Source organism: Amphiura filiformis, chromosome 16 (genome assembly GCF_039555335.1).
Source record: "Amphiura filiformis chromosome 16, Afil_fr2py, whole genome shotgun sequence".
Taxonomy (NCBI): domain Eukaryota; kingdom Metazoa; phylum Echinodermata; class Ophiuroidea; order Amphilepidida; family Amphiuridae; genus Amphiura; species Amphiura filiformis.
In genome coordinates this window covers 23,195,019-23,222,205 of record NC_092643.1, presented here as the reverse complement: position 1 = coordinate 23,222,205, position 27,187 = coordinate 23,195,019, and the positions used below count along the sequence as shown (strand labels likewise).

The 27,187-nt window shown below is 33.9% G+C and overlaps 1 protein-coding gene across 1 annotated transcript in view; it reads right to left on the bottom strand.

The window, feature by feature from the left end:
* LOC140135745 (uncharacterized) overlaps positions 1-22,915 on the bottom strand; it is a 178,854-nt gene extending 155,939 nt beyond the window's left edge. Inside the window, exon 1 of the mRNA XM_072157348.1 lies at positions 22,105-22,915. Within this exon, the coding sequence (XP_072013449.1) occupies positions 22,105-22,189 (85 nt within the window). The 5' untranslated portion in view covers positions 22,190-22,915. The remainder of the gene's footprint in view (positions 1-22,104) is intronic.
* Positions 22,916-27,187: the final 4,272 nt, after the last annotated feature.

Sequence of the window (27,187 nt, the reverse complement as noted above, 5' to 3'; positions counted from 1 at the left end):
ATTAAAATTGCTCTTGGAACAAGTTCCGGAACAATCCAGGAACTACGGCATGTAGAGCGAGGCGAGCTATCAACCGTATATTTCAGGAAGTGCATTTCATGAAGTATTTTTTTGGTTCATATTGAGAACGCATATGACAATAATTGAAACTCATAATTCACGAAGCATATTGCAAATTAAAGAAGCCAAGAGTATTTTGACTACATTTTAGTCTGATTTTAGGTAAAATTCTTTGAGAAGCTGCGATTTCTTAGGCATTGGTGATTATCCGGGGGTGGTTATACCTATCTTGGTGTATTGTGTGTCTCAAGTTATATGAAAAGTTCGACTCACCAAAGAGGCATGCAATAAAGGTGCAAAATTGACAATGTTCCTTTAAATATGATATAGACATAAATAGGTCAAATCCATTTATATATCTGCTGGATTGTCAGTATGTTAATATTGAAGACAACTTTATTACAAGAGGTCAATCGTCTACAGTCGCGGCGACATATTCATAATAATTATGATCTTCAAGCATTCAATACACTAATGGAGTTATCCGTTGAGTTCTTAAAGCCAAGCTCCAATAGTGTTGCAAAGATTTGTGTGAGCTTAAACTCATTATGTTTTAAAGGTTGCCAAGATGCTTTAACCAAGATACACATATGGAAAGATAATCATCATTAGTGTTTCTCTATTTACTAGTATTGAAGTTTAATGGATTAATAGTTTTAAATTACTTTTCCATTTGTGAATGCAATCAATTTCTCTTTACACATAACGCCTTTACGTGTTTATCTGGTGAATTCCTAATGGAATTCTGAATATCTTTTCTTGTTTTTTCGTAATTAACTATTAAGAAGTAATGGAAAAGTAATTGAATGAGATTAAAGTTATATCCTGTAACAGAAATATGTGAAATGCGATACAATGGAGACTGTTCAGTTGTTGAGATGGTATTCATGATATATCATGAGTTCAGTCGACATGCTCTAAAATGGGTTAATCTTTACATAATTAAACAGATTAACTTCCAAAAGTAAAGTTGATGAATTTGGAACTTATGATTCAAAATCTAGAAAAGTTTTTTCTTTTCTAGCTTAACAGAAATCAAACGAGGTATGGAAAAGGATCATTTTATAGAGACAATGTTTGCTTCTTTTTAGCATTGTTTAATGTTCTTGGGGAACTTAGTTCTTTCCCCCGGTTTCTTTCTATGGTATGTGGCTTACGTGATTAGTACTTTCTAGAACCACCTTACAAAAAGGGTTACAAGGCACCTCTTACATGTATAAAAACACGTTGCCTAAACAGCCACTCTGACAAGCAACAACAGCAACAAAACATTCTAACGCACCCACATTCTGACATTATACACGGTGCCTCACAATATGGAGGAAACAACATGGTACTTTACAATTGACATGTAAGAAGAGAAGACACAGTATCAATAGATATTTAAAATATCGCAAGCCCTTGATATTGCTGTTCATTTAAAAAAGGCTTCGGACCCTTCCTTGCGCCCCAAGTTTCAGAGGCTAGCGGGTCATCTTTGCCATGTAGCTAACAACACGTACTGGGAGTAGATACTATATATCGCCTCGTAAAGATGGTCCTCGCAGGTTATTCAGCACGCAGTATAGAGTTACTGTCAATATCTTATTCAGACCAACGCTCTTTTTAAGGAAGAGTGTATCGGTTAGTTTATTTAACGGTTAGTTATTGGATAGTGTAAACATTTTTGCTGAAGGTTTTTAAGACACCAAATGATCTTGCCCCTTTCAATTATGAATGTTTACTTAACGTGGGGCTTATGTTCCACCATGCCATAAGCTGAATTTATACTCCATTATAGAGCGACGAGCGATTCGTATTTGACCAATTTATTAGCGCAATTTTTCCAACACAAAAGAAAACAAAAAAACAAGCGCTACCTCATTGGCTGGAAACGGAGTATAAATTCAGCTTTACTCCATTTCCAGTAACGAGTATTTGCTCTACGAACCCAAATCTAAATACTTAGGGGGAGATATTGGCTTTTCCAGTTACAACTCCACGTCTTTATAATTCATTACTGGATCAACAATATCTCATATGTGGGTCAATTCTAAAGTCACCAAAACACACTTAATGTCTCAAATACTCTCATAAAAATACTCTGGTAACTTACTAGTAATTGTGTTTATATTGGCTGCTTGTATTTGTCATGTTTTATTATTGCTTTTAAAATTGTTCCGGTATGATTGAATGAATGTCAAACGGGGCACGTTTGGCGCAAGGGTACGAGCTTTGCCTTGTAATCGGTGGATTGCGAGTTCGAGCCCCGACGGTGCCATTGTGTTGTGCTCTTGGGAAAGCACTTTACCTTACTTGCCTCTCTCTACCCAGGGGTGAAATGGGAAGCTGTTATGAATATTGTCCATTGAGCGCCGCCCAAAGGTATGAGCATGCCTTGGGCATTGTATGGTAGCTGACATATTCTAACGACAGCGGATTAATGTAAAGCGTTTTGGTACATGATTGTGGCACGTGAAAGGCGCTGTATAAATACCAACATTTATTTATTTTTTCATATTTAAAGAATGAATGAATGAATGAATGAATGAATGAATGAATGAATGAATGAATGAATGAATGAACGAATGAATGAATGAATTAATATTGTATTAATTATTCATCTTATTAATTTTCGTATAGTAATGTAAGACAGGTTTTCATCATATACTTGTATACGCATCTTCAAAGTGGAAAAATTGTGCACTGCATAAATTATCATTATCATTATTAATAATAATGATTAATAGAGTTTTAGATTTGGCCATTTTATGTCAAAAGAATATTTTCTTTGCATCAAGTAGGACAAATGCATTATTTCTGTTTTAGAATGTTTCAATGAATGTATCCGTTGTATACGACTATCGGTATAAACATATTTCACGGTTGTTTGATGTGATCATTTATTAATTTTTCTAACAAAATATTTCATAATGTTTAATTCTAGACATGGACAATACCACCAGCTATCACACTAATATACACTAGTACATATATTATTTAGCTATTTTTTAATATAGATTTTCGTTTCTATATCAAATTATTCATCCTTTTTCTGCTTTTTTGTGGTATTTTTTATTCTATAAATAGTACATTTGTGTGCAAACTGAGGGCACTATTTAAATTTAAATTGGCCAAATAATATGAGTTATTCCTTACATTTCATGATAAAATATTTTTGAAAATGTCCTTGCCATTTGTTAGTCTTTTTTTCTGATGTTCAAATATCCTTATACAAGTGCCTACCCCTTGTAAAGAAGAAAAACAGATTTTAGATAAATAGCACTATCATTGTTCAACTTTACTTAAATATGACTACTGTTTTACATGCCATCAAACAACCGTGATTTCAGTACAATACCCAATATCGATGTGAGATTGATGCAAGATGTGGACTATTAATGTTATTATTTCTTTCATTGTGAGGTTCAAATAATTATATGTTATTATACATAAATCCCATAACCCTTTGCTTTAGGACCCCTACACACATCGATAGCGAACATCGTAACTGCGCATGTCACCGCCGCAGTAATTTTCGATTTCTCATCGGCGTGGCGACATCAAGGTTCCTAACGCAAAGGCTTATGGGATTTATTGTGAAAGTCAATACATATTATCACGAAATGAGCTTAAAGTCGGAAGTATAGTTTCGAGATATCCTTGCTGACTGAGTTCAGGTTCTTTGTTCAGTCGTGCACCTGTACAGCCAGTAGTATGTCCTTCGTGAATGGCCCATTTGCCCCCATTCCCGCAGAACATACAGACATACTATTGGCTTCAACAGGTGCGCAGCAAACAAAGAAAGCCAAACCGGTAGCCAGGATGTCTCGAAACTACTAACTTGTGCCTTTACGCTCATTTTGTGGTAGCAGGTCATATAAATGAAACCAGGTATACTAACCTCATGTAAGTCAAATGCTATTTGTATATTGATTATCTGAGTGATGAGCATATAAATTTCTATTGATCAAACATTGATTTATCACGCTTTTAATGGGTTATAATTAATACCTGTTATATACTTAATTAAATTATTTAATCCAAGAATGTCTGTGCATTATTACGATGTGATATTGGCTTGACAAATTTCGATTTCATTTAAATTATCGCGTATGTCCATTGATCGGCTAAATTTAAACAAAATACAAAGCTCTTCTTTGTCACGTTACAACCAAAAATACATGCAGAGGGAAGGAATAACTCAAATAGTCAATAATGGCTGTCATCAAGGTCGATATTATACCTTGGGCAAATTAAAAGGTAGCATTTTTTAAATCTATTTTGGGATACATTAAATTTGCACAATGTAATCTTTGAATAGAAGACAAAATAAAATGTAGGGCGGGTATAGGATATTGAATGAGAAAATCGTAGTATGGAGATAGGTCATACACTTTTTAATGTAAAAGAGTTTTTACGAGGTGATTTAAGGCCGCAAATAAAATATGTTTAAAGCCATGATGTAGGCTAACATTTGCTGAGGAGGACGCTCTCAATCTTTTTTATTATGATTTTTAAACGATTGTAATGTAATTTAGAATATTTAGGGACATAACTGAAACGAAAACTAGCATTTTGTGGAAAAGAAATAGGGATCTATCTTTATGGAAATGTTCAAGTATTGGTACATTTGCATTGTATTTTCCATAAAGACAGAAAATATTAAATATCAAGCAAGCTTAAAAATTCAATTTCCTTACACGGTTTCGTGGGTACAATTCTTCTGCTTTTTAACAATCCAAGTAAATCTGATATCGACACTGCCTGTCGTAAACAAGTATTCGCACATTCAGATTTCATAATTTGATTTAGGAAGGAAATGTAAATGCATTGCAAAGAAGGAAAGCTATAGTAAACCGCTGCATATGTCATTTGACGTGTCTTCTCAAATAAGTATAAGCAAATACAATAATATCAGAGTAGTATTTCCTTGAAGCTTTTCTTGATCTAATTCTTACTAATGTCCAAAGTGCACTCTTAGCTAAAATGTTCTAAGTATATAACCTAAAATAGTTCTTGAACTGTTATGTGTGTAGAACCTTAAATGATTCGTCGTAAAAACCCGGAATTTGCAAGTTCTAAACATTTCTCTTGAGGGGCTCTCATTGAACCAGGAACCACAATGTACCTCTTTAGGCAATTTACAAGGTAGAATATATAATAAGGAATGCATGGAATTTTGTACAGTATCCCAATGGGTTTAGAAACACATAAGAATATCCTAATTACATATAACAACATGGTGCAGTACACCAGTGGACCGAATAACCAGCATTCCTTGTGATATTACCATATCATACCACATTATGACGATTTAACTGCCTTACAGACAAATTACAGACACAATTTCTGTTTACGAGCCTATTATTTGTACTGGTTCATTCAAGTCTATGAAGTTACATATTGCAATAAAATATGCATAACGGCGTTATCTCAAAGTTCGTTGAACTGGACACGGAACGACATCACGAACCATTGATTGGATTTTATTTGAAAATGCGAAATTACTTTTATACATAAAAGGTTTGGAAGTAATATACACAAGATTTAATAGATTTTGATCTTCATGTTTTTACAGTAGAATGTGAAGATATTACATCTTATTATTAATATTATTTGTACCATAATCTTTTATATTCGCAGAATGTCATCTTTGAAACAAGTAATACCATTTGATTGTTACATCGATATATAACTCACAGAGGGTACATACAACGTCACAGTTGATTAAACAACAAACCAATTCAATATAAATCGAAGCAAAATTACATTAGTTCAACATTAATGTTACCTTTCATCAGCTATTACATCTACAAACATTAACTTGTTGATCCACATAATATTCCATGTATACTATCTCATTTAATACCAAATGTCAATTGAACACATCACGATTTCAGCGTATGTAAGAAACTCGGTTGCTATAGTAACATCAAAGGAATGTAAATATGAGATGTAAGATGAAGGTGAGAGTGGAATGATGCAACAAAATAGTTCATATAAACTAGTGTTTTGAAGGTCATACTCCAAACATAGCGAAGGTCACATTCCAAGGTCAGTTCTCTATCCATATTTAATTTGTATTGATTTGTTGTGATTTCGTTTATATTATGTAACAGGAAAGGAAAACACTCTATGTTTTCACTTACAAGTCTCTTTCTTGAATTACCATTTACTTTATTTAATTTGTACAAAGTTTAGGGACTTATTCTCACAAAACAAAACAAGTGAAGTGCGAAAAGCAACTTAATGATTACAGGAATCTATGTATCAATTTGGTTACAAATATGAGAAAAAACAACCCTCATTTGTAGAACTACGCTCCAGACTCCTTAAAACTAATGTCATATTTCACCAATGCTTTTACCTGAAAAGGGGAGATAACTCATTCAACCATACTCTGGCAAACAATGCATGCAGCCTGACACCTGTCAATACTTGTCAAGGGCACTTTCTGGAAAGCTGGACTGATCAAGATCACCTGATGTAAAACGCCCCCACCTGGGCAACATACTGCCCTAGTTGTATGGCAAACTATGGTGAACTGATTAAGTAGTCATCTCAGGGATAGGGAAGGAATTCGTGTGGGAAATTCTAACTGAAATCCATACACCCCTTTGGAAAACGTGGCCTTAATCTTCCACACAGGGAGTGTAGATTACATAACATAATAGTCATTTAATAGCATAAAGTATAACATAATAGGCATTATAACATAATAGGCATTACAAATGGAGTCACCCTTTCAGGTAGCCCCATTTGAAATTCCTACTCTCTATGTTTGAGATTAATATCATGTCTTACGTAGGAAGTGCATGGATTTCAACAGGAATAGCTCATTGCATAAAATCTAAAAGGGACCTGTAATGCAATGATACAAGAAGTACAATACTATTGGATTGTAGTGTAAAGTTTTCATGCCTTGATAAATCACCTCTAGGTTGCACTTTAGTTAAAACGCATAGTGCTATTTGCTTTCTTAGTATGTACAAGTCAAGGAGCTGCCAAAAGATTACCAGGTGTACCGTGCCCTTAAGGTATATGCAGCATGTGTGTTTATTCAGGTATGTCTTATGGTGGTTGGAAAGTGTCTTTAAGAATTACTTAATCATGACGTGTTTTGCATTGACATCTGGTGATATTTGCATAGTTCCTTATGTTAAAGGTGTCACCCTTTGGGGTTGTAATGTGCATCAATCACTGTATTCAAACACAGCGTTTGACGCTAGCTTGATGCATGTACATGTATTTGGAATTTTGTCTAGAGCCTCTTATTCAATCTAGCAAATTGCTGTAAATTTGGATGTATTAATATTGAACAGATCTTGTGTCTCAAAACAGCTAAAATAGCGCACCTTTGGGTAGTTTTCTGTCTGCAATTCGCTAGTGTGGTGATCTAAATGTGGAGGGATATAAGTATAGTAAGTAATACTAACAATATTATCAAAATCATAAATAAATAATTCTTGGCTATAATAAACAATACGCAAAATATGTTTTATTTTCTTCCGAACTTTTGTTTTTTTTGTGATACACACCGTAGAAACGTATTTGCTTAAGATATATATAGTATTTTGGCGTTGACTCCGTTGTATTCATATTAAAATGTTTCCCTGTGCAGAAGATATTAATTACCTGATCAACTATAATGTGATTTTCATGAATATATCTTTCTGACTAAATAGCCTTTTGAAGAAACGTATAAAGGTCACGACGGTTCAACCCCGTCCACGCTACATGTTCTGACTTGAAATTTAAGCAACATTAAATTCTCATTTCCCGATAACTTGGTGTGAATCCAAGTCCGGCTTACTCTGAACTGTGTAGTTGTCGAAGCAGACTACCTTTCACTGATGTCATATTTCACGCGTAAATACGAACTGTTGAACATGTAGTCATGGATTTGGACGTGTTAGTTTTAACAGCGATGCATCTCTTACTTATGTTATTCATACATACAAGACATCTGATGAATTTTAATTACTACAGCTCAACTGATCATACTTTTCCTACATTCGACCTTGCATGATTTTTGAGTTGACACAGTCATGAAAATAACTATAGATACTTGACAGACCGTTAGTAGCCCAGTTCTGAACCTTTTCATTGATCATTCATAACAATAGGTATCTGATGGATCAGTGAAGATAAGAAGGGATTATAATATATCCGTAACCTTGATATTATAGTACATCTCGAGGAAAAAGTGCAATGGACATGTTTTCATTTTATGTTTCAAATATCCCGCGCATGAAAATTGAGTATTTAACCCAAAATGGAAAATGGAACAATTTATTGGAAATCTGTTTAACAGATTTTTTTGACATCTTTTTCTGCACTGTATTATACCTAAATTAGTAGCACACCGTACCCTTTTCCAGCAGTGCTATAATTTCCCATATTAAAATTGTACAATGCAATATGAACTGTGCATTGTCTTTTTGGAAGAGAACTTTCTGTAGGAGAACACTTTCAATTATAGCAGTAAGTGATAACAGATATGTGACATACTTGACCGATACAGATTTTTTAGACAGGTTGATGTTGTAAACATCTTGGTGGGTGTAAAACCAATACCCAATTTTGGATTTGCAAAGACAACTACTCTAACCTGCACCTCACATATAAAACTAACCAGATCATTCTTGTTAAGAGACCACCTTTCAATTAGTAGTAGTGACAACAGACATGTACCATATTTGACTTATGTTTGAAACATCACAATATGAAAGCCTATGGTTAAAGCTGAGGAAAGAGAAAGAAAGAAAGAAAGAAAGAAAGAAAGAAAGAAAGAAAGAAAGAAAGAAAGAAAGAAAGAAAGAAAGAAAGAAAGAAAGAAAGAAAGAAAGAAAGAAGGAAAGAAGGAAAGAAGGAAAGAAAGAAAGAAAACAGAAAGGAAGGATGAAAGAAAGAAATGCATAAGAATAAGAAGGAATGAAAGAATAACAGCAAGAAAGAAAGATAAGAAAGAAAATAATGAAGAAAGAAAAAAGGAAGAAGGTAAGAAAGCAGGCAAAAATGGGAAATGAATGTATAGGAAGAAATCAAGGCTGTCAAATTAACAAACTGTCAAAACCAGTCTATAAATCCACACACATACAATGACCATCTACCTTGCTCCTTCAGACCCATGAAATGATTTCCCCAATTATCTGCCTTGTTCCTACATATAGATCAACTCTTGTCAAAGGTAAAGGAATTGGAATTGATGACAGGTTTATAGATAAACAAATTGGAGTTGATGACAAGTTTGAGACCAGGACAGTTGGTTATAAGACACCTCCTACTTATAAGAGCATTTTGGTGGGTGCTACTAGTTTGTAAGAATATTCGCGGCTCACGCCGCTCATACTCTTACTACTACTAAGAAATTTGATAAATATTCAAAGAAAAGTACGGTAATTTGTACTGTAATAGCACGCAAGGTTTAGCTTGCCTAGTGTCAATAAGTTTCAAAGAAGCAGTTGCCTCTAGCGGTACACTGTTGTCTGTAAGAGACTGTTTCATGACTATTTTAGTTAGAACCTCAAGAGCTATCATTTCACTTCTGATTTATAAAAAAAATAACGATATACTGCTGATATGCAAAATGTATCTTTTCAAAACTGGCTATCTGCCTAACACATTTCTATTCTTACTTCTCTATTTGGAAGTACAGTAACGACATCAAATGCTTAATCATAATAAGTAGCAACGTACAGGTGTACTTCAATCATATTCATAGCTGCTAAACATCAACTACAAGCTTTTTGCATACGGTAATGCAGTTTGTGATCATAGTGTAGTGTTTTGCAATTTTAGAGTGTTTCTTTCTTTTCAATTTCATATACCATTACTATATCTTAAATTGAAAGATTCAATACAATATAAATCATTATCTCGTTGCATGTTCTTCTTTTTCTTTTCTACAATTAACTTTCGAATCAGTTTATGTAAGTACCTATAACTTAAACTCAAGGCATCGAATGGCAATTACCATTTCATTCGAAAGTAAGCTGAGACGTATTTTTTATTTGTAGTATTAGAACGTATGCATAATTTCGATAAATATTCATGGGTTTGGTAGTGCTGTGTCGCACATCACACTTAATATCAACCTTTCATAAAAATTGGAACAGAGCATTTGCCTTGTTTTATGCTGAGTTCCAAACTTCAATACTGAAGGTTTAATAAAACGCGATGTACTCTATCTTATGGAAATATTTGCATCCGTTAATGGAATGAAAATGTAATTATAATGATCAGAAACGGTTATTACTGAATATTCTCAATAAGGTAAGTTATACAGCAATACCCCTATACTCGGATTCTTGTGTCGAGTTATCAAAAATTAATTTCTTATAAACATGCTGGTTTGGAAAGATAATCATGATAATGGAATGAATGTTTCTTAACAAAATGATTAAATCCATCCTAGAAACGTATTTCAAATCTTATCAGCAATTAAGTAACTTATACCACAAACTATTTCAAGACATCCCTTTTGTTTAATACACATATACCTTTGGGAAATCTTTGTACCGCATACTGTGATACAGACAATGCTGGCATTGTTATTCTGTTCTCACTTCATTATCGTATTTGCTATCTATTTGCAAAAGGAAGTGAAAAGCGACGGAAAATGTAATGGTATTGTTAATTGCTTTGAAAAAGTTTCATCCCAAGTTTTGTTTGCTTTTGCCTTCAAACTTTTTTTAATTCTTTGAATATAAGAATGGTAAGACGAATACTAATATATTGAGTCTTAACCATAAACAACATAAATACAACATTATGAGTACAGTTGTCTTTAATTCTCTTTTGAACGTATACTTTTTTGTAATACATACTGTATGTACGTATTTGATCTAAATAGTGTTAGCGCTGACTCCGTTATATCATTATATTGCTTGCCTATATTTTGTGGTTCTATAACTGTAATTTACTTTTATTGCTTGCCTACTTTTGTAAAACTATCACGTTTGAGTTTCAGCCTTTGGCCTTGTTTTGCTCTCCTTCTGACTGTATTCTTAGGCGTGTTGGTTCTTTTAATGTTTTTTTTGCTTGTATATTTTGTTGTAAAGCGCATTGAGGCTCTTCGTAATAATGCGCTATATTAAGTGTCTGTTTATTATTATTATTATTATTATACAGATTGATATGTTTCCCTGTGCAGAAGATATTACCTACCTAATCAACTATAATGTGATTTTCATAAATATATCTTTCTGACTAAATAGCCTTAAAGAAGCGTATAAAGGTCACGACGGTTCAACCTCGTCCACGCTACATGTTCTGACTTGAAATTTAAGCAACATTAAATTCTCATCTCCCGATAACTAGGTGTGAATCCAAGTCCGGCCTAGCTTAGCTTGAACTGTGTAGTTGCCGAAGCACACTACCTTTCACTGATGGCATATTTCACACCTTAATACGAACTGTTGAACATGTAGTCATGAATTTGGACGTGTTAGGTTTAACAGCTATGCATCTCTATCTTGTCGTGTTATTCACACACACAAGACATCTGATGAATTTTAATTACTAAAAGCACACAAGGAATAACTTACCTAGTGTCAGTAAGTTTTAAAGAAGCTGAATCGTGATGCCTCTAGCGTCACACTATTGTCTTTAAGAGACTGTTTCCTGATTCTTTAAGTTAGAGTCTCAAGAGCTATCATTCCACTTCTGATTGATAAAATAATGATCTACTTCTGATCCGCAAAATATATGTTTTCAAAACTGCTCTTTTAGTGTTTATCTGCGTCTGCCTATTCTCGTTTATTACTGACTAAGTTACATCGTACTATTTGAAAGTACAGTAACGACATCAAATTCATCATAATAAGGACTTCGTTGAAAAAACGTACAGGTGTATTTCAATCATATTAACAGTTGCATAGTTTCAACTACAAAGCCTTTTTTGCGTACGGTAAAGTAGTTATTTGGTCCAAGTACAGTATTATGTAATTTTAGTGCAATCTTTTCAACATTATAACCATTATAATATTTTGAATTCAAAGATTCAATATTTTATGTTCTTTTCTTTTTTATACAATCAACCACCGAATAAGTGCATATATGTGTCTTTAATTTAAACTGAAGGCATCGAATGGCATTTAAAATTTTCATTCGAAACGAAATCGAGAAGTATTTCTTATTAGTAGTATCAAAGCGTCTGCATAATTTCAATAAATATTCATGGGTTTAGTAGTGCTGTGTCGAACATCAAACTAAATATCAACCTTTCATGAAAATTGGAGCAGAGCATCTGGTTCTTTCATGCTGAGATACCAACTTTATTTTGACGGTTTAATAAAACGCGCTCTGTAGAAATATTTGCATCCGTTAATGGAATGAAAATGTAATTATATCAGAAAATGTTAATACTGAATATTCTCAATTATGCAAGTAATATTGTAATACCTTTATACTCGGATTTTTGTGTCAAGTTATCAAAAATTAATTTCTTATGTGTTGGTTTGGAAAGATAATCATGATAATGGAATGAATGTTTCTTGACAAAATGATTGAATCCATCCTAGAAATGTACTTCCAATCTTATCAGCAATTAAGTAACTTATACCAATAACTATTTCAAGACACCCCTATTGTTTAATACACATGTACCTTTGGGAAATCTTTGTAACGCATACTGTGATACAGACAATGCTGGCATTGTTATTCTGCTCGCACTTCATTATCGTATTTTCTATCTACTGTTTGCAAAAGGAAGTGAGAGCGAAGGAAAATGTAATGATATTGTTAATAAGCCCAATCGCTATTCTAACTTCCGGTTTTTGAGAGCAGTTTTAGGACACTTTGACCTCTGACATATCGGGAAAATTTACGTAATTATTATTAATTTTCTTATTATTGTCACAATTTTGATCATTAAAAATACCAAATAATTAATTTTAAAACATTTATATTTTATTATATTTGTTTTAAATATTGTAAAACATTTTAGATTATATTTTGAACGTACAAAAACCCAATATTTCTGAAAGGTCAAAGGACAAAGTGTCCTAAAACTGCAAAAACTGTCCCACAATGCATTACAAACTTCCAATGCCGATTGGGCTTATTGCTTTGAAAAAGTCTATCCCAAGTTTGGTTTGCTTTTGCTTGCAAATTGTTTAATTCTTATTTTAATTTTATATTTTATAAAAGTACATTACTTTGAAGCGCTGTATTAATTATGTAATGGGTCTTGAACATGAAAGAATAAAGGATACCTTAAAACATCTACTGATTAAGAAACCTAGGCAAAAGGACGAAATAAAACAAAACAAGCAAAAATGTTATGAATACTTTTTAATGTAGTTCAGTCTTGAGTCATGGATTTGGACGTGTTAGTTTTAACAGCTATGCATCTCTTTCTTGTGTTATTCATACACACAAGACATCTAATGCATTTTAATTACTAAAAGCATGCAAGATTTAGCTTGCCTAATGTCAGTAAGTTTTAAAGAAGCTGAATCATGTTGCCCCTAGCGTCACACTGTTGTCTTTAAGAGACTGTTTCATGACTATTTTAGTTAGAACCTCAAGAGCTATCATTCCACTTCTGATTTATAAAAAATAACGATCTACTGCTGATATGCAAAATGTATCTTTTCAAAACTGTCCTTATTATATCTCTATCTGCCTGACATATTTCTATTCTCATTTCTCTATTTGGAAGTACAGTAACGAAATCAAATGGTTCATCATAATAAGTAGCAACGTACAGGTGTATTTCAATCGTATTCATAGCTGCTAAACATCAACGACAAGCTTTTTGCATACGGTAATGCAGTTTTGGTCCTAGTATAGTGTGTTTTACAATTTTAAAGTGCTACTTTCTTCTCAATTCAAAGATTCAATATAATATAAATCATTATCTCGTTGCATGTTCTTCTTTTTTTCTTTCTCTACAATTAACTTTCGAACCAGTTTATGTAAGTACCTATAAGTTAAACTCAAGGCATCGAATGTCGATTATCATTTCATTCGAAAGTAAGCTGAGACGTATTTTTTATTTGTAGTATTAGAACGTATGCATAATTTCGATAAATATTCATGGGTTTGGTAGTGCTGTGTCGCACATCACACTTAATATCAACCTTTCATGAAAATTGGAACAGAGAATCTACCTTGTTTTATGCTGAGATACAAACTTCAATAGTGAAGGTTTAATAAAACGCGCTGTGCTCTATCTTATGGAAATATTTACATCCGTTAATGGAATGAAAACGTAATTATATCAGAAACTGTTAATACTGAATATTCTCAATGCAAGTAATACGGTGACACTCGGATTCCTGTGTCAAGTTATCACAAATTAATTTCTTATAAACATGCTGGTTCGAAAAGATAATCATGATAATGGAATGAATGTTTCTTGACAAAATGATTAAATCCATCCTAGAAATGTACTTCAAATCTGATCAGCAATTAAGTAACTTATTTGAAGACACCCCTTTTGTTTAATACACATGTACCTTTGGGAAATCTTTGTACCGCATACTTTGATACAGACAATGCTGTCATTGTTATTCAGTTCTGACTTCATTATCGTATTTGCTATCTACTGTTTGCAAAAGGAAGTGAAAACGAAGGAAAATGTAATGCAATCGGTAATTGCTTTGAAAAAGTTTTATCCGAAGTTTTGTTTGCTTTTGCTTGCAAAATGTTTAATTCTTATTGTAATTTTATATTTTTTATAAAAGTATATGTCTTTGATGCGCTGTATTGATAATGTAATTTTATGTATGTATATGATAATGTGCGTATTTGTATTCATAATTGTGTATACTGCTTAAACCCCAGGCTTGATGAATATCTTAACATGGATACATGATACCTTACAACAATCACTAATTGAGTAACCCAGGCAAAAGAAGACATAAAACAAAACTGCTATGGACACTTTTCGAATGGAGTTCAGTTTCGAGGCAAACGTGAAGAAAAATGAACCTAATAGCCATAATAGAATAAATCCAAAGCAAAATAAGTATATGCAGGAGGACAAAGGATCTTAAATATCCAAGTTGGATTTGGAAATCAATGTGGGTCTTACCTTCATGTAAGCATCGCGAAATTTTATATATACATAATCCTAACCAAAATCAAACCTTCGAATTTGTGATAATGCTTACATAAAGGTAGAACCTCAATAGTGATATGATACAGGGAAACAAAGCAATTAAACAGTCAAAGGAGCACCTGGTTAAAGTTAGTCTCATAAACGGTAATATAAAACACTACACCTTTGTTAAGTCCGATTCTTACTCCACAGCCAATCACAAGCGTGCACGGCTGCGATATCGCAGCGCGATGCTATAAAGTTGAACAAAATCCAACTCCATCACGGACCGAAATTTCCATCGCGCGATGAGAATTTTCACCGCTGAGCTCGTAAAAACCTGGCTCAGATTACAGTTTTTATAGCATCGCAGCATTGCATCGCGCTGCGATGGGGATTAAGAACCGGACTTTAAGCATTGGATACAAACATGCCTAGCATATGTCCACTGCTTTGTAACATCCAAGTACTTGCGCAATTTGCATGATTTGTAGCATCTATCTTTGTGCCGTGTAAATTAACACAGCATGGTGTAATCCGACAGGTCCAAAAATAACTTTAATATCATCTTGTTAAAAATAACTCAGTTGCGTGACTTGAGTATTATTTTCCTCACGCGTAAACACTTACATTGAATTATCATTACCAATAAAAAAAACCTGTACACAGGGTGTATCAAAATAAAGTATACAATTTGAAAAATGCATAGATTAAAAAGTGTGAGATATTTGGTCAAAATAATTCAGTTGATAGCTGAATCAACATCTTGTCCGCCCACAACTGTAAAATCACAAGCGTGTGGCCATTAATAAGGACTCAGTGGTTATTTGCCGTGAGCCGTGTAAAAATGCAGTTGGGCGAAGTCAATTAAAATCACAGTTTCACCACCTTCAGAACGCCTTGCATAGCCAACATCCTCTGGAGGCCATGTGGAAGACTACGACTGTCAATTACTATGAAGAAAGTGATTTATTTTCATATTGCCTTGATTTGAATTGACTTCGCGCAACTGCAAATTTTACTCGTCTTCCAAAAATAGCCACCGAGTCCTTATTAATGATCACAAGCCAGTGATTTTACAGTTACCGGAGGACAAGATGTTGATGCAGGTGTCAATGATATCATTGTGACCAAATACCTCATCTCTAGTGGAATGTTTCAAACTGTATACTTTATTTTGATACACCCTATATATGTATAGTACATAAAGAAATACATGGAAACGTGGATATTGAATGAGGTCAAAGGTAATGCCATAATGTAACTGTAATAATTAAGTTTATTCTCACGTAACTTGTACAATTATGAAATAATAAAGTTATTGACGTCAGTATGTGAAATGGTAATACAATTTCGCATACAGTTAGGCAGAAGCCGGATAAGATTCTGTATTAAAAGTTCATCCGTTTCACAGAACAAGATATTATTCAAGGAATTATTCAAGTTTTAAAATAGAAAATATTAAATATAATATAGACATAAGTAGGTCAGATAGATTTATGTAACTGCTGGATTGTCAGTATGCTTATATCCAAGACAACTTTATTAACTTTTTAACAATGCAAGTAAATCTGATATCGACACTGCCTGTCGTAAACAACTATTCACACATTCAGATAACACGATTTCATAATTTAATAATATATAAAGGAAATGCAAAATCATTGCAAAGAAAGAAAGATAGTGAATTACTGCATAGGTCATTTGACGTGTCTTCTAAATTAAGCATAAGCATATAATATCAAAGTAATATCCCCTTGACACTTTCCATTGCAAGTACATACAAATAACCAAAGTGCATTTTTAGAAAATGGGGTCTCAGTGGAACTAAAACTTTATTTACCTGTGATGTATGCAGAACCTTAAATGGTTCCACAACGAACAAACAAACGGTTCTGGAAAGGCCGGAAAGAACATTGCTGATCTGCATAAGGGTCTGGGAAAGACTAAGTCTGGTAAAGACTAGAAAGAATCAAAGTAGTAGTGTTGAAGTTTAAATTTTCTTCCAATTCATATCAGAAACCAGACTGATATTCTTTCGAATTTTAAGAACTTTTTTCCTCTTGGTGGTTCTACATATAGGACATCCAAGAACATCTTTTCTAAAAGCGTGTTTAATGTACTTTCAACATATTTCACCAGGGATTAGGAACCACAATATACGCCTTTAGTCAATGTATGTCGTAAAACATGTAAAGTGAGCATTGAGATTTGCGGAGAACCCCAGTAAGGTTTGAAACACACATGAATATCTTTATTACATACAAGTGTAACTGCTTTACAGATAGATTAAAATCACAATTTCTGTTTACGAGTCTATTAGCTGCACATATTTGCATGATTTGAACATTACATGTTTATTGCTTATCAGTATGCTTAACGGTTGTCTCAAAGTTCGTTGAACTTGACACGAAACTACGTCAAAATCATTGATTGAATTTTAATAGAAAACACGGAATTATTTTGTACATATAAAAGTTTGGAATTAGTATTATAAACATGACTTATTAGAGTTTGATCTTCTTATTTTTACATTAGAATGTGAAGATATTACATCTTTTGTACAATAATCATTTTATTTGCAGAATGTCATCTTTGACACATGTAATTACCATTTAATTGCTACGTCGATATAAAACTCACAAAGGGTACATACCACGTCACAGTTGATTAAATAAAAAATCAATTCAATATAAATCGAAGCAAAATTACATTAGTTCAACATTAATGTTAGCTTTCATCAGCTACTACATCTACAAACATTAACTTGTTGATCCACATATATATTCCATGTATACTATCTCCTTTAATACCAAATGCCAATTGAACACATCACGATTTCTGCGTATGCAACAAACTCGGTTGCTATAGTAACATAAAAGCAATGTAAATATGCGATGTAAGATGTGAGATGAGAGAATGGAATGATGCAACAAAATGCTTCATATATAAACTTGTATTTTGAAGGTCACCACCATCCATCCATAGTAATTGTTTAGAGTTTTAGGACTTAATCTCAACAAACAAACAAAAAAGTGCGAAAAGCAGAGATTCTATGATTTTATATATTTATTTGTGTACAAATATGGGAAGAAATATTCATCATTTTTATCATCACGCAACAGAATCCTTTAATAATGTTTTATTTTACCATAGGAAAAACTCCTTTAACTATACTCTGGTCAAAAAGCGTTCAGCATGACTCCTGTTACCAACTGTCAATAATTAATCACTAACTATCTCTGGAAGGGCACTTTCTGGAAAGCTGGACTAACCAATCATGGTCCTCTGATGTAACTGATTCCCCACCTGGACCAGAAACTGCCCCTGCATGGCCGTGACTGTGTGACAAACTGATAAATTCAAGGACAGGAAAATAATTCATCTAAAAACTAAGGTTTTATATAGTATTTTGGAGTTGACTCCGTTGTGTACAGATTGAAATGTTTCCCTGTGCAGAAGATATTACCTACCTAATCAACTATAATGTGATTTTCATGAATATATCTTTCTGACTAAATAGCCTTAAAGAAGCGTATAAAGGTCACGACGGTTCAACCTCGTCCACGCTACATGTTCTGACTTGAAATTTAAGCAACATTAAATTCTCATCTCCCGATAACTAGGTGTGAATCCAAGTCCGGCCTAGCTTAGCTTGAACTGTGTAGTTGCCGAAGCACACTACCTTTCACTGATGGCATATTTCACACCTTAATACGAACTGTTGAACATGTAGTCATGAATTTGGACGTGTTAGGTTTAACAGCTATGCATCTCTATCTTGTCGTGTTATTCACACACACAAGACATCTGATGAATTTTAATTACTAAAAGCATACAAGGAATAACTTACCTAGTGTCAGTAAGTTTTAAAGAAGCTGATACGTGATGCCTCTAGCTTCACACTATTGTCTTTAAGAGACTGTTACCTGTTTCGTTAAGTTAGAGCTTCAAGAGCCATCATTGCACTTCTGATTGATAAAATAATGATCTACTACAGCTGATCAACAAAATATATCTTTTTAAAACTGCTCTTTTAGTGTTTATCTCCATCTGCCTATTCTCATTTAGTGCCGAGAACATCGTACTATTGAAAAGTACTGTAATGACATCAAATTCATCATAATAAGGACTTCGTTAAAATGTACAGGTGTATTTCAATCATATTAACAGTTGCTTAGTTTCATCTACAAAGCCTTCTTTGCGTACGGTAAAGTAGTTCTTTGGTCCAAGTACAGTGTTTTGTAATTTTAGTGCAATCTTTTCAACATTATAGCCATTATAATATTTTGAATTCAAAGATTCAATATTCCACGTCTTTTCTTTTTTATACAATCACCCACCGAATAAGTGCATACATGTGCCTATAATTTAAGCTGAAGGCATCGAATGGCGTTTAAAATTTTCCTTCAAAACGAAATCGAGAAGTATTTCTTATTAGTAGTATTTTAAAAAGCGTCTGCATAATTTCAATAAATATTCATGGGTTTGGTAGTGCTGTGTCGAACATCACACTAAATATCAACCTTTCATGAAAATTGGAGCAGAGCTTCTGCTTCTTTCATGCTGAGATACCAACTTTATATTGACGGTTTAATAAAACGCGCTCTGTAGAAATATTTGCTTCCGTTAATGGAATGAAAATGTAATTATATCAGAAACTGTTTTTACTGAATATTCTCGATACAAGTAATAGTGTAATATCTTTACACTCGGAATTTTGTGTTAAGTTATCAAAAATTAATTTCTTATATGCTGGTTTGGAAAGATAATCTTGATAATGGAATAACTGTTTCTGACAAAATGATTAAATCCATCCTAGAAACGTACTTTAAATCTTATCAGCAATTAAGTAACTTATACCACTAACTATTTGAAGACATCCCTTTTGTTTAATACACATGTACCTTTGGGAAATCTTTGTACCGCACACTGTGATACAGACAATGCTGTAATTGTTATTCTGCTCTCACTTCATTATCGTATTTGCTATCTACTGTTTGCAAAAGGAAGTGAAAACGAAGGAAATGAACACCTTTCGAATGGAGTGTAGTCTCGAGGGAAACTTGAAGAATAGTTTAAGCTCTACATACATGATATTGTCAGGATTAAATAAACAGAACAAATTTACATGAGGACAAAAGTCTGTAATATCCAGATTGGATTTACAAATCATATAGATTTGACACATGGAGATAAAGTAATGAGCAATCGAAGGGGCACATTATTTAATTTAACCTTAATAGTCCGATAAAGGCAATATAAAACACAACTTTGATAAACATTTACCACAAATATGGCAAGTGTCTGTTCACTGGTTGCCGCTTTGTAACATCCATACTTGGTACAATTTGCATGATGTGTAACCTCTGACTTTGTGCAATGTAAATTAACACAGTATGATGTCATCCAGAAGGTACAAAATTACCTTACACATCATCTTGTTGAAATAAGTTAGTTGCGTGACTTAACCCCCTGGACACTATTGGCCATCTAACAGCATTTCTGATTGGTTGATAACTTGAAATGCTTATTTGAATTGCCAATTATGACTAGGCTTTAAATTATTTATGGTCAAACTTACATTTGCAGATGATCTTATTAATACCCTCCTTGATTGGTTCAAAATTGGACACAATGTTCATTTTGGCCAATCAGCAGGTAGTTCTCATGTGATTTTAAAGTATTATTTTCCTCTTGCGTAAACACTTTGATACTGAATTATCATCGTAAACAAAATATACTACTATATATCACGTTAAGTATTACGAGAAAGTGGTCATTGAACAAGTTTATTTATTCTTACGCAACTTGAATAATTATGAAATAATAAAGTTATTGACGTCAGGATGTGCAATGATAATAGTATTATTACTTATAAGGGTAATGACATTATGCAATTGTAATAAATTAGTTTATTCGTGCGTAACTTGAATAATTATGAAATAATAAAGTTATTGACGTCTGTATATGAAATGATAATTAAGAGAGTGATTAGAATACCTGCAACAATGCGCATAGAATTTGGTGGAAGCCCGCATTGGGCTATTCCATTTAAAATCCACACTACCCCTGTGGAAGATTTTGGAAACATCTGCCACAGGGGGAATATGAGCACATTAGGCAGCTCCATTTGAATTTCATACACCCTCTGAGAAAGATTCAACCCGAATCTTCCACTGAGGGAGGGTGAGTTACAAATGGAGCTACTATAATGTGTTCATTCCATTTGACATTTATACTACCCCTGTGGCAGATATTTCCAAAATCTTCCACAGGGGTAGTGTGGATTTTAAATGGAATATGCCAATAAAAGGTAACCTGGGAAGTGGAAAGATACTTTACTATCCACTATGCATCACACAGTATTATTCAGTAACAAATATTCTTTTAAGGATACTTTAAAAAGTATCCCGATAATGTCTTTTAAAGTAGCTGTTTGCTGTATGCAAGAACGGTCCAGCAAGTTTGAGGTCAGTTCATCTATTTAATTTTTAAGGAGATTTTGATGCATAGAGGTTATCAATGGTAAACTGTATGCATCATTTGCTTAATTGTGACTTTTGAGTTGATAATCAGTATTTTATTGGGTGCCCGTCACAAAATGTGTTGAGGATAATACTTAATCCACAATCATGTACTATGAACTGTATAATCTTATGTTATGTCTAATGCTAATAGTTTGTATGCTCGTGTGGACTTGCAACATTTAAAAAACAAGTGAGAATAGCATATGGTAGTGACAAAGTTTTGGGAATAATAGTCATAAAGAGTAGACAATTTGAAGTAACGCGACAATTTTGTATGGTAATGTACATTATGCTTACATCTGCACATATATGCAGTACTGCTCTTCCCCCAAGTTAGGAGAGAGGAAGTACCTCGATCATAGTCGACGTGTACAGTTACTACTGAAAAGAGATAATGGGGCGCGGTAGAGGTGGTAAAGGTTTAAAGTAGGACCGCCGAAAATCTTTGCACAATAAAGATTTATAAACAAAATAATCACTTACTTCTTTCCAATGGGTCAGTACCAGATGCAAAACATGATGAAGAAAGCAGAATAAGTATGGCAAGAAGAAAACAGGGTGGCCACATAGTTATCTAACCAACCTCACAGCATCTCTTTATACGCTCAAACATTTGAGCGCGGGAAAATAATAAAAAGCAGACGATTTCACCAAATTCAAAGGCTTTTTTTCGTGTAATTTCCTGCTTCGCCTGCTTATGGCAGCACCGTCTTTAATCAACTGCGGTGTAGTGTTTCACTGTTTATTCCACCTTGATTTTGTCTGTGTAGACTAACACAACAGGTCGGCGCGGTGTACGTGTAACTATTATGTATGATCCAAGTGTCTTGATTGGAAAAGTGGTTATTAACTGTATTAATTAACTACAGTATTACGTCTTTGAGTATGTTCATCATATAATGAGCCTCCTCGGTGAAGTTATCTTTAAGGCGGGATGAAAAGGCACAACACGGCGCGGTGATAATATATATCCACGACCCCTCACACGCGGTCGGTGAGGCTGACGATCCGAGGCATCACTAAAAAGCTTTTTATATGAGCGCTAGAAGCAAACTCTCATATACACATCCCAATTTGAAGTACACAACTATAAAACATCGGTAAAATTCTGCGCTTGGCGATATGCTTCTCTTCACCTACTGTTGCATATGACATATGGGTATACTGGTTTTCAGCTACAACTACTACTACTCCACTATATGGTAGTTACAACAGTTGCTTTTATTTTTGGATACTGCAACGACGTCGATAACTAAATATCTGTATGCTAAAGATGGGCATGGCAGGCAGCATGCGTGTGTCACACTGACTGTCTTAGAGATTTACAGATATTCAGGCAGTTTAAAATCAGCATGCGTCGTACATTAAAGCTAGATTTATACTCCACCGCAGAGCGACAAGTGATTCGTTTCTATCCAATACGGTACAGCGCTTTTGGATGCGTTGCGATAAGCGCACTACCTCGTTGGTCAAATACGTATCACTCGTCGCTCAGCGATGTATGGAGCGAGTATAAATTCAGCTTTACACTTTCACATGTGTATCGTCTGCTAGCTCGATATTCATGGGTTGCCAGTTTGTTTGCGGGTAGTGGATGCATGAATTGCAAGGATTTTTTTAGAGAAAAATGTATTGGATCGATTGATTTGTTGACTTGTATCAATACCGATGCGTACTTGTTAACGAAGGGTTATTGTTATAATTACAAAAATACTTTTTAAGAATGTACTTTTAGCCCATTCTGTAAAGTTGCATCATCAAAAAACACGCTTGAAAATGAATATGTTTATAAACTTGAAACCCGAGTCATGAACGACATGAGAGTAAAATACAGGCACACTGTTATTTACTAACAATGCGTGTAACAATTTACCTCGAGTACCAGTATATTTTTGTTTGTAAGATAACCTTATAGTTAAGTTGCTACATTTCACTTTAATAAAATGGCAGTGAGCTAAAGGTATGCAACCTTAATACTGCTTAATGAAAGTCAGGTGTTTTGTTGAATTGTTTTGTACAATATTTGATATCTGCGTTTATTTAAGATCTGATAAATATAAATGATGGAATAATCAACAAAGTGCACTGATGCATAATATGAAGTCTTAGTTGATGCCCGGAGTTGATGCAGAAATTATAGGTATATATTGATGCACTGTGTGCTGGCCATAGGCCTTAACATTTGAGATATTTTCTCAAAATATCAAGAGGTGTCTCAAGAACCACTGAACCGATACTAGGCTTGTTTGTACTCATTTTAATGCATGTTTCATGCTGATTCCAAATATGGTCATGGAAATTTACATTTATGAAATTTTTCAATTATATTTAAAAAAAAAACTTGTCGTCTTCAGTGGACACCCGCGTGGAGAAGGTTAAGGCGCGCTATAAAAAACGTTATGTTTAAAACTTAAGTAAAACTTATACTAGGTATTCTGCTTTAAAAAGCTTTATTATCATAAACAGGCAGGACAATTTATCATATGAGCTCGTGTATTTCATGAACAACGTATTTGACTAGGTCAAACTACGTCAGTTTTATACAGTAAATAATCTTGATGAAATGAAATGAATTCATTACGCACAAGTTTCTCGCATTTAGCGCAAATAGTGCAGAATTTTGACATGATGAAAGCATCGATTTGCAGAGTTATCGTGAGTGTATATCAGCAAATAACACAGTACAGTCACACTGCTCTCGGCAACAACACATAAACTGCCGTAGGGGAGCAATATCACAGTAACTGTCTGCTACAAATTACCTAATGATTGCTAATAATCGCTAATTATCAAATGACAAAATGGCAGTGAATAATAGTGATTCTTCCTTCTGCCAGACAAATAACAGACGCCATTTGAATGATAATTGCTTAAGAAGATGACTACCAACCAAGGTCTTTATCAATGACGACTGATGTTGTTGCTTTACATTTGAAGACTGAGCGCAGGAAGACCGTAAGTCCACTTGGCCCCTCAACATGCATACACTAAAGTTACGTATAGTTTCTTGGGGTTTTATAATGTTTGTTTAATACATGTTCCAGGGTGAAAACATCATGAAAGGTTTTGAAAGATTTGTTTTGGCCCCTGAACATGTATAAAACATTACCAAACTATACGAAACTATACGCAACTTTAGTGTATACATGTTGAGGGGCCAAGTGGACGTAAGGTCTTCTTACGCTCATGTCTTCATTTGCTTATTATCAAGCTATCGGTGCACTAAGAAACAAAACAAGACGTCATGCAATAAGCATTTTAATGAGCCTGTATTGGTTCAAGTAGGCTCATGTTTAAAATACTCACGTAACTCACACAAGAATAATTGAAAACATTCTTAAGGAGAGTCGGAGCTTTCAGACCATATTTAATCAGTTTTGGTAGTTTTAATACAGTTTATTTCTGGAGGGTAATACATTGATCTTATATATAGAAAACGAGTCACAGTTAAGTAATACAACAAATATAATTCAAGCCCCTATTTTTTTTATCTTTACGGTAGGTATCTGTAAGAAACTACCACAATATAAGTTGAACTGACGTGTTTACCTTATTACGTAATGCTTCTAGAGTTCTTTGTGTTTTGGTTTGCAAATCATACTTATTAAGGGGGTACTACACCCCTGCCCAATTTTGTGGCTATTTTTGCATTTTTCTAAAAAATTATAGCACATTAGTGACAAGTAAGGTATACATATTACAGGGGCAAGGACTACAACTACTGTACTGAAAATTCAACAACTCAAAGCAAGTAGTTATTGATTTATTGATCAAATATTGGTTTTCCCTCATTTTGGACTCTTACTCCACAACTGTTGTCCGTGCTGAAATAAAATTTCCAGTGCAGTAGTTGTATTCCTTGCCCCTATAATATACATATCTTACTTTTCCTCAATGCGCTATAATTTTTGAGAAAAATGCAAAAATAGGCAAAAAAAATGGGCAGGGGTGTAGTACCCCCTTAAGCAACAATTTTCACTACGTTCTATCGATTATTTGTGTTTACTGTTCCTCAAGTCTCTTGATAATAATAAATTGATTCATCATGATTACTATCTTTACCATTTCATTATTTACCACTTTCGTCAAAATATCTTTGCTTTTTGTAAGCCTTTGTATAGGCATATCAGCCTGCTATACCCAGCTGATATTTCAATTCACCAACGACTATATCATCCATCATTAACACCGTCAGATCTAAAATAAACGCAAGCATTACACATCGCGGTAAACTATCTTCCGTACAAGACAACAGAACACCTGACTTTCACAGGGCAATTATCACTAGAATGTCATCTACATTGTCTACCCAAGAGCAACAAGAATTATACACCACTACTGCACTGTCATTTTATCAATGTGATAGCTCGGAATGATTAAGCAATCTATATCAGACATATCTATTAGTATTGATACCTTAGGCACAATCATGTCATTGCTAAATTGTTATGAGATAGCGATGGGACTCTTTCTTGTAATGTGATGATTATATAGTGTGTTCATGCTAATATTTCTCCTCTGTGTTTCAATGAACTTTCAAGCAATTTAAGTGAAAACAGTCCCAGTGCTATCTCATAACAATTCAGCAATGCCTAAGGTACATGTATCAATACTAATATGTCTGATATAATCATTCCTAGCTATCACATTGATGAACAGGAGTAGTGGTGTATAATTCGTGTTGCTCTTAGGTAGACTATGTAGATGACACTCTAGTGATAATTGCCCTGTGAAAGTCAACTGGTAAACGCACCACTTATACACTTATAGTATGCAGCGAATGCTATCGATAGTTCTTCCTGCTGCAAGACAAACTAGATACCTACCGGAAAATAAAAGTCAGTCATGAAGGGCTTGAATTATATTTGATGTATTATTTGTTAGAATTTGTTGAAATGATGCCTGATATTGTCACAGGTGTATAGTTGTCTACTCTACTCTGCTTATCATTATTGCTGAACTATAAAACAAGGTTTCATGGAATAAGCATTTGAAAAGCTTGAAGGTTAATTTGGGCTCATATTTTATAAACCCAGTCAAGAATCATCGAAAGGGTTCTTAAAGGCTTTGAAGCAATAATATTGGATTTCAAAGCATATAATTTGACCAAGTTTACCACCGTTTTAACATCAATCTAAATTTGTTTTAGAGTTCATTGAAACACAGAGGAGAAATCTCAGCACGAACCCAATTTATAATCATCACATTACAAGAAACAGTCGCACTGCTATCTCCTAACAATTCAGCAATGACATGATTGTGCCTAAGGTATCAATACTAATAGATATGTCTGATATAGATTGCCTAATCATTCCTAGCTATCACATTGATAAAATGACACTGGAATAGTGGTGTATAATTCGTGTTGCTTTTAGGTAGACAATGTAGATGACATTCTAGTGATAATTGCCCTGTGAAAGTCAGGTGATCTGTTGTCTTGTACGGAAGATACTTGCGTTTATTTTATATCTGATACTATTTAATGATGGATGATGTGGTCGTTTGTGAATTGAAATATCGGTTGGGTACAGCAGGCTGATTTGCCTATGCAAAGACTTACAAAAGG